This window comes from Conger conger, chromosome 4 (assembly GCF_963514075.1).
Source record: "Conger conger chromosome 4, fConCon1.1, whole genome shotgun sequence".
NCBI lineage: Eukaryota > Metazoa > Chordata > Actinopteri > Anguilliformes > Congridae > Conger > Conger conger.
In genome coordinates, this window is record NC_083763.1 from 60,263,575 (window position 1) to 60,281,074 (window position 17,500).

Here is a 17,500-nt window from a genome sequence, read left to right on the forward strand (position 1 = left end):
CCTGACCGGAGTCCCAAGTTCTAGAAACATCTGATACACCACAAAGACAACCGCAACCCCCCTGACCCCCCTTTCATACATACATACATACGTACATACATACACCCCCACCCATACATCCACTAGTGTCCCAGTCCCCATTGAGTGCAGCATGCAGAGGCAGCTTTACCTGTTTGTATAGCTGGGAAGCTCTCTCTTTCCCTCTCTACCTCCGTGTCCCAGGCTATCTCTGTGTCCCTCCGACTGCCGCTGAGCTCTGGCGATGCTGTTCAGGCCTCCCCCGTGTGGGAAGAGGCAGGCAGCAAAGCTCCTGGATCAGTGCGCGATCTCTCCGTCCGGCGTGCCTGCAGCCCCCGGCTGGCCAGCTCAGAATGCAGCCCCAGCGCACAGCCCACTCTCATTCATACGGCACGCGGCCAGGGGAAAGCCCGGAGCCCACAGTCCGGATCGGGAGTCTGTGCGCCGCTGCCGGTGATGTCAGAGATTGTGCGCAGCCCCCACCGGGGAGTCTCGTGGGAAGAGGGGGCCACACAACGCTCAGGGGCTCAAACAAATGCAAATCCGGCCAGTTCTGACACTCACAAATGAATAAGCCGGCTTTAAATAACTAGCAAAGAGAAGGCTAATAAGAACAGAGGCTAGAGTATACCGTATGCACAATGTGTTCCTTTATCTATTTCCACATGATCTTAGATAAACAGACACAAGATATCAGGCAATTGTTATACATCAAACGGATTCCTCCTGTCATAGGAAGCAAAAAGGAGGCTAATAATAAGACGCTGACAGAGTTTAAAGTGGGATGCTCATTCCATATGCAGAATACATTCCTTTATCTATTTCCACATAATCTTAAACAGATAGACACAAGATCCCATGCCTGTGTACTGTTGTTCTAAACTAAACGGATTCCTCCTGTCATAGGAAGTTGAGCAAATCTCTCCAGTTATGCCTTACCAATGTGTGTGCAGACAGGACTCTCAGCAAGTCAAGCCAATCAGCACAACATAAGGATTGGGCAGTGCTCATAGGAAAACACACAGGGCTTATGACACACAGTGCACACAATGAGGCAGTGACTGCCCAGTGAATCCCTGAAAGCACCTGAGCCTGCTGATCTCTCGCCTGGAGGGGTGTGAAAGGGGAAAGAGTAGATAAGGGTGTGTGCGGCTCGCAGTGTACGAAAACTGCACTGGCAGCCACTGTTTGTGTGCTGTCCAGGGAATCAGGTCTGGCTCCTACTTTTACTGCCCTCACTTGACTTGAGCACTGTCTGTATTCACATTTAATGGCGGGCAGTAAACATTGATATTTCGGCTCTGGTTATGTGACAACTGGGCCATTAATTCCTCCTTGTTATACAGGTAAAACATGGTGCTGTCCGTAAGGACAATATGATTGTGGATTCCAAATAGAAATGAAAATGAGGCTTTAAATGGGGAAATAATCCATATTGTAAAAGACCCAAAAAGAGAATTTAAATTAATATATAATCAAGGAAAAATAAACTTAAAATTCATCAGTGATACATCATGCTAATGTAAAACATGAAAGGCTCAAAGAAAAACACAACTTTGGAGGATGGAATGCCTAGCAGGGGTCTGTTCAGAAGCGCTAACTAGTCTAAACGGCAAAATTCCATCAATATTCTGTATAGCTGTATGGCAATACAAAAATAGCAATACAGAAACACACTGTAATACACAGCACACAAATGGTTTCCAATACTCATGTACACACACTCAAGCACACACATGCACATACATGCAAGCATGCACCCACACACGCACACGGACACACAAACACAAATTCACACACACACACAAACACACACGCAAATGCACAAACACACATACACAAACAGCAAGAGTCCTAATGTTGCTACATGACCTTCAGCAGTTATGTCAGAAAAGAGGCTCTAGGCCTTAGGCGCCTGTCGTTACCCAAATGGGGTTTAAATGCTGCTGTCCCTCATCTACAGGGGCATACAACAACCCCTTTGATGGAGATAGCCCATTATCACAAAGCATCTGCAGTGGACCATTGCCATGGATGAGGATAGATTATGCAGATTAGATCGCACTGACTAAGTAGAAATCACTCATGGGACATGCTCACTTGGGTTTGTGTGATTCGCCGTTCTCATCACCTCTAAATGTGAGCCTGTCATGGGGACACATTGAAACATAGCTATTTCACAGGATAAGAGATGCATTTATGCATAGTGGGAAGAATAGGTACCTCATTGTTATGCAAGTTAAATGTAAGTCTGAAATGATCATAGCCATCAGCCATCTATACATTAAATATATGGGTACTTGGGACCCTGTATGTCACACATGCACATACATAATATCTGGAGATATGCTTTCATTAGAAGTCCAATCACTTCACAGATTCAATTTAATTGGAAGGAAGCGGAAAGGGGAGAGGCTGGTTAAATGAACTGTCAGACCTGCTTTGATTTAAGAGCAGCTTTGCATTGATGATGGCTACGGCTGTAAGGTATGGACTGCTGACCCTGTGGCCACAGCTCACATACTGATCAGCTGGAAGTGACACAATTACAGTTAGTGACAGAGATGAATGATTTCTAGTGTCTAAACTGCTGTGAAACTGCTTTAGTGGTTTGCACTACTGATTCCAAAGCAACGTGGTTGACCACTTCTGTCACTCACACAGATGAGCCAAAACAATATGACCACTCACAGATGAAGTGAATAACGTTGATTATCTCATAACAGTGGCACATGTGAAGGTAAGACGGTAAGTGAACAGTTGGTTTTCTAACACGACGTGCTGGATGTGGGAGAAATGGGCAGGCAGAAAGACCTGTGTGTGGGTATGCATGTACATGTGTGTGCATACCATGTGTGCATTTGTGTCAGTGTGAGTGTGTGCACTCATGTGTATGAGTGTTGGCAACCATGTGTGTGGTGTGCTATTTTTGTATTGCCAAAACAGAATATTGAAGGAATTTTACCATTTAGACTCGTTTGTACTTCTACACTGACCCCTGCTAGGCATTCCATCCTCCAAAGTTGTGTTTTGCTTTGAGCCTTTCATGTTTTACATTAGCATGCTTTATCACAGATGAATCTCAAGTAACAAGTGTTTCCTTGATTATATATTAATTTAGCTGTCTTATCATTTTGGATCTTTTACAATATGGATTATTTCCCCAGTTAAAGCCTCATTTTCATTTCAAAACTACAATCATATTGTCCATACAGTCAGACCGCCAGACTGCATCATATTTTACCTGTATAACAAGGAGGAATTAATGGCCCAGTTGTCACATAACCAGAGCCAAAATATCAATGTTTACTGCCTGCCATTAAATGTGAATACAGACAACGCTCAAGTCAAGTGAGGGCAGTAAAAGTAGAAGCCAGGCCTGATTCCCTGGACAGCACACAAACAGTGGCTGCCAACGCACTTCTTTTTAATATTACCCTTATGGTGCTAAGTGGCATGTTTAACTGTTTGTACATTTCTTTGTACCCATTACCAGACTTGTAATTACCATCTGTCTCTTCTGAATTGACAGTTCTTTGGCTTTTGCCATGCTGATGGATGAAGTCTGCTTGTTACCACATTTTTATACTCTAGTGAAAAGCAAAGTGATTGAATGACACAATATAGTTCACTTAGACCAGGGGTGTCAAACTGAATCCCCAGGGGGCTGCAGTGTCTGCGGGTTTTTGTGGTTTCCTTTCAATCAGCTGCCAATTAAGGCCAATTAAGGCCTTGAGAACAAGATGTGTGGATACTTTAACCAATCAATGACTTGAATGAACCCAGAACACCCCAAAAACCAGCAGACACTACGGCCCTCCAGGACTGGAGTTTGACACCTGTGCCTTAGACTGAGATTAACTAAACTAACTCAAAGGTTTTCAGAAAAAATACCAGTAATAATTACTTCATAAAAAAAAATGAGAGTAAATGTATTGAAATAATAGTATGTAGCTTTCCCATATGTTTGAACATAACATTATTATCTGTGTTGTTTATTATATGCACTTTTTTTTTCTCTTCATTTTAATTCAGTCATATCACCTTGGCAGTATGGCATGTTAAAATGGGAACGTTCTTTGTATCTTTCTGTTATACCAAGATTAACACCATCTTATGTTAGATGATGTTGACTATGTTCCAAATGATGCTGATGCAACACAGAACAGCGCTCAGTAACAGCGGTAAGACTGAAAATGGAGTGTTTGATGGCTCAGAACTGGGCTGTCTGATACATTAAATAATTCCAAGGTTTCAGCATTTTCCAGTGAGCTGGCTCAAGTACACTTGGTCAGAGGAAACTGCTGAGAGCCCCACAAGAAAAAAACAAAAAACAAAACTTTGTTTGTATTGCCTTGTCACTCACAGGCTAGAAGGATTATGCATCCAGTGCGAAATTTAATTCAGTCTTCTTTTCTGTCCTCATTGATTTATTTATTTATTTATTGTGTGTTGGTGCAGGGAGGATTCATTTAAAAAAATAATATCTATCTAACTATTTTGCATGCTGCTTGCAGCTGTACAGGTATTTCGTCCACTTGCACTGAACATAGATTTTGTTGCAACCAACTGACACAAAATTGATGAAATGGGTGAGATAGCTGATAAAAACAGACACACTTGCCCAATGAAATTAATCTTTCTCTGCCTTGCAGGCTCCCAGTGGATTCTGACATTCCTCTTTACATCATTACTTCTGGGCATAAGGCTGCCAGAGCTGTGCAGCTCACTTCAAGGTGTCCTATATTCCCTTCCCAGAAATCACTGCCGCTTCCATGCTCTCATTTTAAATACAGATTTATTTATACAGTCCCCTCTGGATGGGCTTGCATGAAGCTGACTTTCTGAACGACACTCGGCTGTATGCAGTGAAATAATGCTTTTGGAGCCTCGCAATACTGGCTTTTTCTGAAAAAGTACACAGAAGTAGCCAGCTTCATTTAGCGAACTCAGTTAAGGCATGCAGGCCTATAATGTTCTGGCACTTACCGAGGACTGATAGTTAAGCTTGCTTCCACTGACTATACTTTTATAACTGATAGAATTGAGATTAGGCCTCAACTGCATATTTATCCCAGTTAGATGTGAGCATGAAGAGCTTTTTAAATGTGATAAAAGGTTCATTTTCTATGTCATTCTGCAGCCTATTAGATTTTTATTGAAAAAAAAAATCTAATGAAAAAGCTAGACAATTTCATGGCTGCTCAAATGTGTCTGCAATGCAAAATGAAAATGAACAGTACCAAATGTGCTTGCAGCAGTCCTGAAATGAAGGACAGGCTTATATCCTTTTCCAACATCATCTGTACAGAATTATTTCCCTCTTTTGATTATGTTTACACAATTATATTTTGATTGTGGTTTAATGGCACAGCATTACGAGTCAATTGAAATGCCATGCATTAGCATGAGGCAATGTGACAATGTAAACACTTTATTTGAAAATAATCTATATGCAAATTATCCAAAAACATTAGCGTTGATCATGCCTTGGCACTCTGTGGAAGTGTTTTGTCATTAAGACAATGCCAGGAGTTGCTCTGCTAATCACTTTACTGTGGTTGAGGGAAGCAAGCACGCAGGACCAATGCCTGAAGATTTAACCGTATGAAATAAAAAGCAGGACAAACGCCTCACTCCAAAATGACCCCTGTGGTGAGATGGCAGAACAGACAATCATTGCTTCCTAATGTGTGGGCGGGATGCGTTAGACAGCTGTGCCTAGCCCAGTCTCACTTTTGGTAATGGAGGCCACCACAGTAGAACTGGGCGCTAATCTGCAAGTATGATGTCATCCTTGGGGAAGTTAAACTTGCAGGTCGATTTAATTACCAAGCACTGTTTCCTGCAATCATTGCAATTCAACAGTTTACCCAGAGTTTAGCAGCAGGCACCCATGTGACGCTATTGCGCGTATTGATTATTATCCAATTTTCTCATTAGCTGCAAACAATTCCTTATAATTTGTATGCTGTTATTCACCTGCAAGGTCATTTTGAGATTAACCAAAGACGTTTCTGATCCAATATTCCCTCTCCTTTAAAAAAAAATGTTCAACAATTTGGAGCTGGATTCAGAAAACTACTGGAAGCCAAGGACTGGTCAATAATTACCAATGCAAAAACCAAGGACCCATAACTGTACGCCAACTCAATAACTTGAGCTTGAAAATGAGTTGCAGACTGGATTCACAGGAAGGCCTTGCGACTCGTATTTAAAATTCCATACTGTATGCTGTATGTCTACACAAAGCAGTGTATTATCATGCGCTGACTTGCTGGTATTGATTTCTATGAACCCATGGTGAGTACACGGTGAATGATATTGATGGGTCTGGCTAATCTACTTGCTCTGGTGTGCTGTGAACCTCGGTGGCCTGGGGTCCTGACTTCACTATCGAGCAGACAGCCCTGCATGTATGTGGAATACAAAGTAATGTTGTCCCCTCCCCCATCACCTGCTTTCGGTACGGTTGCAGAGCCCAGCAATACATCAATCCTGCATCACTTTTGCTCATTAAGCTGAACCGTAGCTTGTCAACGCCCTAAGATGAATCCCTGGCTCTTAAGGCACAGAAGTAAACAGCTTCTCCGCGGTCTTTAAGAGTGATATTCTTTCTGTTTATGAACTGAACTATAAGCCAATGCACAGACTCTGATGTTGTAAACGATACTGCCCCATATTCTCATGAATTTCAGATGAGAGGTGCTATTGAATTCCTAGTCATTCTCCATTATAGGTCACCCACTGAATATGTATCTGCCAGACTAAGAGCAACAATCATAAAACAGACAGATCTTTCTCAGCAAGGGTTCAGTTTACAGCGATCTCCGACGCTGTCTGCTAAAGATATTAGGTCATTTTCTGGAGTCATGGATAAAATTACCGACGTGAATCATTCTGTTACCCAGTCTGTGCTCGACTCATGCAATATATCTCCAACTGAAAAAGAACCCTACTCCACACTCGTTCTGCAAAAGATCAAAAATAGTGATGTTGCTTCAGCACAAATAACATTACAGTCCATCCTTATTTGTACTTATGTCCTTATGTTGGTTTAAAATTTCTAACTGATATAGTACCAAAATCAGTCAGTGTGAAAGTGTATGGTAATAACACTTAACATGTTTCAGGGATGACACCATTCATCTTGAGAGAAGAGGTATAAGTAGACTGGGCAAGGTGACTAAGTGGCTGCCAGATCAGCATTTTCACAGATATACTGCACTGCCAGTACTGTAGCGTGCCTGTCTCTCATCTCCAATGTACACAACTTACTGCAGTGTCTGGACATATGCCACCGATATTATCAATCTCACCTCCATCTGTCTTCTCAGCTTTCACAAACATACATCATGTCACCACTTGTATGTTGTATATCAATCCCAAATCCCCCACTTCCACATAATCTTTAAATTAACTTCAAAATGCCCAGTGTCTGTCTGCTACATGCACACAGTGATATTTTATAACCAACTACAACTAAGTCCAGGAGAATATCTGGGATGGAAGTGCTAAATAGTGGTTAGGATACTGGGCCTGCCATTCTTCAGAAAGTATCCAGCTATATGAGTTGACTTTATGTCAAATAATCTAGGCTGTATAAATTGCCCTGGGTAAGTGCCTCTGCTGAATGCCTAAGATGTAAATGTTAAATAATAATAATAATAATAATAAAACTTTATTTGTATAGCACCTTTCATACAATAAAATGCAGCTCAAAGTGCTTTACAGCAGAGAAATTAAATGCACACATAAAAATAGACATAAAAACAGGGAAATAAGATAAAAAATCAAGAAAATAGAATACATAAAATGCATAACATAAAATGCACTGAAACCCACGCCTAATCCACTTCTCCTTTTTCGACATATCACAAACCTTCACGCTGACCTACAATTTCCTTCCTGCCAAAAAACAATTTGCCTATATCCTTGAATAGGGATATTTAACCTTCGGAAGGCTGACTTCTATGAGCGGTCATTGGCCCGCCCTTGATTGACTGACAGATGTATATACCATTTCACTTCTGATTCTTAAGTGTCCATGCCATCCATCAACCAAAACATTTAAATAAAAAATACAGCAGCAAGCAAGTGCAGAAAGAGGTTCAGGCCCGTATCAGGAAAGTCATAGCTAGTTAAAGGCGAAAGTGAACAGATACGTTTTTAGCTTTCTTTTAAAACTATTTAGCGAGCTAGCTTCCCTGATATCTATAGGTAGTGTGTTCCATAGCTTTGGGGCATAATTGACAAAGGCTGCAACCCAAATATTCTTCCGGCTGTTGCTGGGAACCTCCAATAAACTAGCAGCAGATGATCGCAGCGTTCTTGAAGGCACGTAGTTGACAAGGGAGTTAGCAATGTAGCTTGGTCCTCAAGGGCTTTGTATATAAGGAGGAGGACCTTAAAATAAACTCTAAATGTTAAAATGTAAAACCCTGAAGGGTTACAAGTAGCATGAATACAGTTTAACTCATAGTGAAATAAAGCAGCAGCTCTAATAGTGACACAAATGGAGAAGCTAGCGACACTCAGGGGAAATGACTGCTGGGTCTTTCCTGAGAGGAGCAGTCAGAGATATCAGGATGAAAGTTAGTAATGCAATACCAAGCTAATTGTTTTAATCAGATATGGGTGATTGTGCCGAGGGTTTGCTGTGACCATGGAGCTAAATGATGAAGCAGACTGAGTGTGCAAATGAATTGAAATTACAAATGGTCTTCTTGTACCCATGAACACACAAACACACACAGCTGCTGAGAGCTTGTTTTAACTGGTGAACTAGCTACCAACTGTTTCAAAACCTAGTTGGAGCTGTTTTTTTCAGCAGGGTAATTTGCACATTGGTGTTTTTCAGCAAAAGTTATACCAGCTAAACTATTATTTCTGCTTAATGTGATCAATGATGTGTTTTTGAATGCAGGAGGAATGGTGGATTCCAGGCCTGCAAAGCTGGTTTTGGCATTCTCAATAGTGCATGTAACCATATCTTATCAAATTTTAATTGAAATTAATTCAATAGCAATTCATTCTCCTCATAAAGTTGTACCTCAAATGTTAATTTATTCCTCTTGGGGATCCTGCATTAACTTACAACAATATTAATTTCTGGTCCCACTCGGGGATTAATATTGGTTATCTGCCTGCTGGTTATGTCCTCAGTACAGTGTTTACCAGAAGCCCTTAGGTACGTAGAATGTTCTCACTCACCATGGCAACATGAACCCTTCTCTGCTTCAACCGTGGGTTGAGACCAAATGGCAAGGACACAAATAACACGACACGTGCACACCTCCATTCACGTGCACACACAAAACAAATGGCTTCTGGTCAAACTCTGACCAATCAATTTAAATGTGGTTTAAATCCTCTATAAACTATGCTCAATGTTAAAACACAAATCATTGAAATAACAGATGACAGAATAATGAATCTTTGCATGCTGGCATTTAAATTGGGAATGTAACACCAGGAAAATGTTTCTTCATTTGAATGAACTACACAATAACCTTGAGAACAGTCACCAGGGATATGGCTGCTCCCAAGATGTTTCAGACAGTGAAAGAATCAGAATGATGACAGATTATGTGACACACTAGGACAGAAGATAGAGACAAGAGAAGAAGCCCTATCGATTTAGGAGAAACTGGCAGTGAAGTTGGATTGAATACTTTGTCTTCACTGATTCACATGAGTGTTTCAAATGTGTTTCTCGTCAGCATTACTGATATGTAAAGAAAGATATTACATTTTCTGTACACTAAGAACGTAAGAACATAACTAACATTATATAAATGCATCATCTTTAATTCTTCAATAGTGTCTGTGAACAATAAAATTATGGACAATCTGGATTTTCTTCCCCACCTTTCGATCCAGGGCTTCACTAGTTTTTCATTTACAGCTTTCCCTTGACAGTAAATAATGGGCAGGTAATACCAGGGAGAGATTCTGGTCTGTGGTTTATGACTTCACCTTGTCCAGGGCAGCAGTGAATGTCCTCTGGAGCATAGAGGACCACAGGCAGCACCTGTTTTATTCACGGTTCTGCCTCCCCGAACTTTAATCATTAATAAGGAGGGCGGCGGGTCCTGAAATGGGCCCGCGACGGCTCCGACAGACTATGAATCATGAGCCGAGCCAGAGCGACACATGACAAAAACCCGTGACTGAGGTGTCCAATCCAATATCGCTTTGAGAGAGTCGAGTCTTGGTGCACGGGTGACTGACTGCTGGGGAGCAAGCTCTGATGAACCGCGGTTTGGCGCAAACAGCAGTGCTTCTGGGGTACTCGGCTGCCATTCGTCTTGACTGTCAACATAAGAAAAATGGCCATTGCGGCTCTTGCCAATGGTGCGTGTTACGCAGGGGGTGGCACAGTGCCATATAGGGTATACCTGATATGGAGAGGCACAGAGAAAAGACAGAGAGAGGGAAAGGGTCCGTCTGTCCCCAGCTATAGGGAGTTGCACGGCATCCTGTGCCCTTCAAACTGCCTGCTGCTGGACTGCGCCTTCACCTTGGCAGGCAGGGGGGATGGGTCCCGAGGGAGGCAACAAGTACACTGCGGTCGATAGCTAGCAGCTGGGAGCTAAAAGCTGTTTATTCTGCTCGCTTCATTGGCCGTGCACTGCTCCGCAGCCAGGCTCCAGACTCCTGAGAATCTCACCTCGCCCTGAAGCAAGTGAATCACACACAGCTCACAAAATTCGCTATCACTTCCATAACAGTAGCTGACACTTTTTTGTGTGTGTGTGCTGTCACCCAATGTGTTTGCCCCTAAAATAACATACCACGATTGAGAATGCAGATACAGGAGGTGCAAGGTGCCAAGCAAATGCTGTGGTAATTGCGTTTTTGCCTTACACTTGCAGTGTGGGTTAGCAACAGGAAAGCGCTCTGATTCGTCAGTAACTTCAGTTGAAATGCTGCAAAGCATTATGGGAAATGCAGTTTCATAAAACACTGTTTGAGCTTATTGAATGACACCATTGCCCCGCTGACATATATTGCAGTACTGTAATGCTGAGTTGATCTCCCCTTCTGTTTTAAAATAGGCAATCGAAGGGACAGCATCTGTTACTGTGAAATGTTGATGGCAACCCTCATGTGACACATATAATTACCTGCCGTCTGGTCAGTTGAGGCAACAGTAGGCCAGATTAACATTCCCCATGTGTGGCTGATCGATGATGTATCAGGGATAATGAGTCCAGGATTGTTCCATTGTTATTCAATGGGGGCTAGAAGGGTGTTTAATTATGGCAGTGCGGCAGGTCTAATAAGCCTCAGTACAAAGCAGTGACAGCAAGAGGCAATGTCAGAAGACACTCAGCAACCACAACAGCTTGATGCCTGCCTTGCTAGAAAACAACACCATTAATCAAGAACCTGTACCCCACAAAATTCATTTTTCATTTCACTAGACAATTTATGTGCAGGTATTATAATTTGTTTTCCCATTGACATTTAAAACGTGAACATATTACTGATAATCCATGAATATTTTTAAACATATTTCCACTGTCCAGATATTGCAATAGAAACACCCATGTAACATGTTATACCTATAAATATTTGTAAAACAAAATCAACTTTCCTCACAAGTGGCAAATCTCAAGACTGTAATTACAGTGTATGGACAATTGCATTTTAGAATAAAATTTGGCATTATGTTAATCCCTGTGAGTTCTACCTTCAAACAAAGAATTCTCTACCATTCGATTTATCTTTACTGGAGAACACTGTGCCTTTGCTGCCCTCTAGTGTAAATCATGATTCACCAACAAACAACCATAAACCAATACAAAAACAAGAATGATAATTCATTTCAAAATGTGAACTGGATTTTAAGTGTTAAAACGTTTATTTGAGGATTTTGTTCATGTATAGATAAACCATAATCCATAGATGACAAGACAAGAAGAGTTGTCTCAATAGGATGTGTACCCTCTGAAATGTCTGCAGCCAAATCCACAATTCAAGTACTGAACTAAAGACACATTTGCATTACATTACAGTTATTAAGCTGACACTTTTATCCAAAGTCACTAACAGTTGATTAGACTTAGCAGGGGACAACGCCCCCTGGAGCAATGTAGGGTTAAGCGCCTTGCTCAAGGGCCCAACAGCTGCATGAATCTTATCGGGGCTACACCGGGGTTTGAACCGCCAACCTTCCGGGTCCCAGTGATTGGCCAGAGGACTTGCTATTGCACAATGATACAGTACATGCAATACATTGTTTTGAAATGTAATTGGTTCTAATGACTGAAAAAATGTCAAAAAATACTGAGAAGGAAAGCACTTGTTCATTCACTGCACTACACTCTGCCAGCAAAGACTTTTCATGCATAACTGTAATGAGCAGTAAATCAGGAACACAGTATACTTATTCCTGTTACCATCAGCGACGAAAAAGCCACAGCAGCAAAATCTATGCATTGCTACACATTTTGTCTGTATAATAAATGAAATAATAACATAAAAAATAATAAACAAACCCAAAACAAAACCAACTGCATATACAACTTTGATTGCATTACCAGTGGAATTCACTTCCTAAAGTCATGCAGAAGACATACAGTACTGTAAATATAGCAAGAAATATTAAGCTTTCTCATCTTACATTTGGATATTGTGTTTCTTGGTCAATGATAATAATGCTATTTGATGGTGAAGGGTATATCTACATTTTTATCAGCAGGTAAAATTGTTCACAATAGCAATCTCCTGTTCAACGACATTCATGCACATTATTACACTAATCAACTTTTTCCATGGCAGTTCAATCTTCAAAGGTGACGCAGAAATAACTGATAAGAGACAAATACTCTGAGAAGAAAAAACACTGCTCTCTGACAAGAAATAAGAATACGAAAATAAATGAATTATCTGTCTCCTATCTTTAGCTCTAAAGAGAGTGAATGTCTCCCTGAAATCTGCTCAGCAGAGATAAGCTCACTAGGGACTATCAAACGCTCTGAGGTCTGTTCTCCACTGACGTCTTGAAGCAGAGACCCAGGTAGAGCCACTGTCCTACTCTCCACATTTCAAATGAACGACTGGGTCCTTAGCCACACGTCCATGCAGACCGGTCTCCCTGGCAATGCACTGCCACCTCATAAAAACATATAGCTCTTAGCCTGTGGCTGCCAGGTACATCGCAATAGAGACCAACACAGTGGCAACCCATGGAGCCTTGGCCAACAGCTTAGCACTTGCAGGGTAAATATAATTGTGTGACACTACTAAAAACTCCCAGTCATTGCTAATGGTAGTCTGGGATTGAGTCTGTGACGACCGAGATGTATGACTAAATCTGAGCCTGTGGAAAGAGCTGTTATCATCTGATTGCATACCTGATAGTGAAAAATCAACAGCAACACAAATGCTAGTGGCACATTAATAATAGAGCGGCTGGAAATATTGAGTTGAGAAAGTTCAGACTGGTATCTTGATTTTAGTTTCTCTCTTAATTCTGTAAGGACCCATTTCTCCCTGATATCTGAGTATAATGTCTAATGAGTTCTAATGAGCTCTAATGGCTGAGCAGGTGTGTAATTAACTATACAGGGCTTTCCTGCATTAATCTCACAAAGGGACAAATTCTAGTGGTAAGCCTGTGAATACCTATCCCACACAAATCCCCATGAATTAATCGTGCAGTGATTGTCTATGAAAGGTGGTTTCATAGCTGGGCTATGGAAATGGCTGTAACAGTGTCAGAGGTACTGCTCAACAGACAACTGAGGATGAGAACTCTGACACGTCTTTCCATTACTGAAGCAAAACAAAGCATCTTTAGGATATCAGTTGTAACTGGCCTGCAGCCTGCAGCTTCTAATCCACAATGGTATTTAACTGCATCAAGTTGATACACGTAGGTCATGCACATTTCCTTGGATTAAACATCTGCTGAAAAAAGGGCATATCTCTTTCTGTTTAGCAAATTAGAATAGTTACAACACCCAGTAAAGAATGTGAAACTAGACTATACTATTCCTATATAGCTGTTCACATTACACTACTGCTGAACAGGAATTGAACATTATTCATCCAGTAGCAACAGCCATGAATGTGTTACAAAATGTTTTAAGGCATTAAAATGTAGTATATATCGCCCCAGCAAGAGATCCTGATGAGCAAACATTGCAATTTAAAAATATATAACATGAATTATTGATTTTGAACTCACCATAGACTTTTCCCAGGAAAAGTGTTTTGATCAGGTTAAATTGGGTGTCTGAGGCATCTGGAAGGGCGTAGTTCACTGGAGGATAGTGGTCCAGCTGGAAAAGAGACAGACAGAGAGACAGATGGACAGTCACAAGCTGGCCTTGAAGAATGAAGAGTGACCGTTGGAATTTTCTTCATAACCATGAGACATGGTCTTTCATCCAGAATGCAGCGGCCTGAATTGTCTTCAACCTTCTGAAGACATGCCCCTGTGAAAGTCACTCCACTGGCTACCAGTCGCTACTAGGATCAGATTCAAAGTTCTGACTGGCCTATGCTGTTCTACCCTAGCTCCCCAGTGGTGGAACGGCCTCCCCATCCCCATAAGAACAGCTCACTCGCTGCCCATTTTCCACCGCAGTCTGAAGACTCACTGCAGGAGTCCCCTAAACTATTGTCACTTGTTTTTCATCTATCTTTAGCCCCTTGTATTTCGCACCTTAGACTTTAGAATTTTTATTTGTCTCGGTACTGTAGTTCCTGAAGTTTTAGATGTCTCGGTATGGTAGCTACTATACCTTGCGCACTGGACTTATGTTCATGGCTCATCTGACGTGTTCAGTTGTTTGCTCTAGGACCTTGTTTTGACACTTGACACTGTTTTACACGTCACTTCGGATGAAAGCATCTGCTAAATAAAATGTCATGTAAATGGAATGACACAGTTACAATCTCAGAGCCTCTCAGATCTGGCTCCAGACCTCCATATGACACTGAATAGTACACTCGATACCTGTGTCTGCAGCCTGTAGCTTGCATCATCCACACTCTAATGAAGACCCACTGAAGCAAAATTGGGCTAGAAAATGTTTTCTGTGGTCTATGTCTCCCTCTAGTGGAACATAATTGTATCATCTTCTTCAGACTGATATTTAGTGCCACCTAACGGTCATACTTTGCTCACAGGTGCATCACCCATATTGAGGGTGGTCTGGCACACTCAATATATCAGAAAAATGACCTTACGGCATGTTATAGCACACGGGTCTGTAACCCTGGGTCTGGAGAACGCAAGCTCGGCTGGTGTTTGTTTTCACCCTAAAACCTGCACCCAGGTAACCCGAAGAAGTGAATAAACTGTACAACCAACTGCTCTAATTTATTAAGTGCCTGTGGCTCTGCATGACCAGGGTATCGCAGACCCCTGGTATTGCATTTTTCTGGGATTATATAACATTATAATTTGTCATTTTGTACATATATGACGTTCACTTTGTGTGTGGTTCAGCCACTCAGAGCAATCTTAATAAAATAAAAACATATATTTATAAGACAATCTAGCCTTTTCTGAAATAGAGTGAATAAAAATAATTTTTGTAAATTTCAGTAATACCCATAACACTGCACATTGCAATCCTCCTGTTCTTGGCTATTCATACACACATATATATATATATATATATATATATATATATATATATATATATACACACATATACATTACAGTACATTTGAGGTGAAAATGCTGAATGACAATTATTAGTTAAGGAGAAAAACTCAAAATATTTAAGATGTCCCAAATTACTGTTAGTCCCAAATTACCTGAATTCACACTACTGGTATGCTACATTGTTAGCCAAAGTCAGCCATTCCTTTCAATCTCAGAAGATATTTTCCGTGATACCAGAGACGTGTGACTGATTAGAAATGCTGTTACAAAGATGAGAGAACTCTCTAATTTCCTGACTACAGTAATTAGGCTGTTATTGCTGATTTGCTTAAATATCTCATTAGCATGTCCTGACCATGGTGTTCAAAGACTTAAAGGATCACTGTCACACTTGTTTCAGTTGAGATTATTTGGACTAAATGCTGACATTCTGTGTGTAGACCTTTATAAAATCACCGTCAGTGTAGCCGTTTCCTAAATATGGGGCAAACACGTCCAGTGACATCACTGGCTTGAATCTCCAGCCTGTGTTTCCCAGAAGGTAACGGGTGCTCACACTCCACCATTGAACGCGGAGACTGGCTTATGGACAGCCACCCATTCAGGGGATCACATGACACTCCCACAGAAATACGGTAACGTTAGCATACAAATATCACGTCACCGACCGTGGCTAGCCTGAGGGATATGGCATAACTCTGACTTTGCCAAGTTAGAGGACAAGCTTTTCGATTTTAACAAAGAAATACAACCTTACATGAATGGGATCTAGGGCTACGTCTGTTGGCAGAAACCGAGCACAGAGTTTGCATCACTGCCAATAATAACTTTGAGCCCTTACTACATTCTGCAATACTTACCAACTTCTTCTGCCGCAATAGGATGATTAATTGGAAGAAGTACCCTCCACCAAGGGGTCCAGGAGGGCAGCTAAGTGATGAGTAAGTTAATATCTAGCTAACAAGCTGTATCAAAATCTTTGTTGTGGATACGTCTTCCAATTAATCCTCCTATTGCTGTAGAAGAAGTTGGTAAATACTTTGTTACCGTCACTGGACGTGTTTGCCCTTAGACGTTTTGCCCCATATTTAGGAAACAGCTACACTGACGGTAATTTTAAAAAGGCCTTCACCGGCATTTAATACAAATAAATGTGAAACAAGCGTGACAGTGCTCCTTTAAGCCCGCAAAATGACCTTTTTTGTGCTGGCAGATACTGTACGACTCTTCACTTCCCCCATCGATGATATGAAGTGCTTCTCTCTCTGCTACATTGCTCCTTGAATACAAATGGCCTAATATAGTCTGAGGGGGCTCTGGAAAACAATGACTTTTGTTCCCTCTCGTTTTGGGCGTAATTTGTTTGCGGGACATGTCAAATTGATAAACGCGATCTGTTTATTTCAACGGCTCCCAGATGGGTCTGCACGGGTAAATTGCCTGGAATTCCCCGTTTGCCGTGCTTTCTAGACATTATGGTGTTGCGCTGCTCCATCGCACAGGGACACGGCCTTGTATTAGCCGGTGTTGATTGCGAGCATGTTGCGAGGGGAGGGAGGGAGGGGGGGTAATGTCACAATTAAATCCCTTTCAGTTTATTTACCTTTATCTGGGAAAACAAATTGGCTGCTGTGTTCAAAGACCGCTGCTTCTCGGAGACTCCCTCTCCCCTCAGCCGCTCTCTCTCTCACTCCCGGTTCAATCCGCGGCGGGTTCGGGCCAATCGCACGGAGCAGAAATTAATCGCAGACCAGAGGAGTTCCACCGCGACGTGACCTTGGGAAGACTATCTGTGATGCACATCGCGGTGTGGGACTGCTTCGGAGGTCATCTGCTCAACTCCGGGCGGCT

General features: G+C 41.7%; 1 protein-coding gene across 1 annotated transcript in view; it reads right to left on the bottom strand.

The window, feature by feature from the left end:
• The window catches only part of cntnap2a (contactin associated protein 2a), a 329,215-nt gene that overhangs the window by 11,528 nt on the left and 300,187 nt on the right, over nt 1-17,500 (bottom strand). Inside the window, exon 21 of the mRNA XM_061239599.1 lies at nt 14,219-14,312. Within this exon, the coding sequence (XP_061095583.1) occupies nt 14,219-14,312 (94 nt within the window). The remainder of the gene's footprint in view (nt 1-14,218; nt 14,313-17,500) is intronic.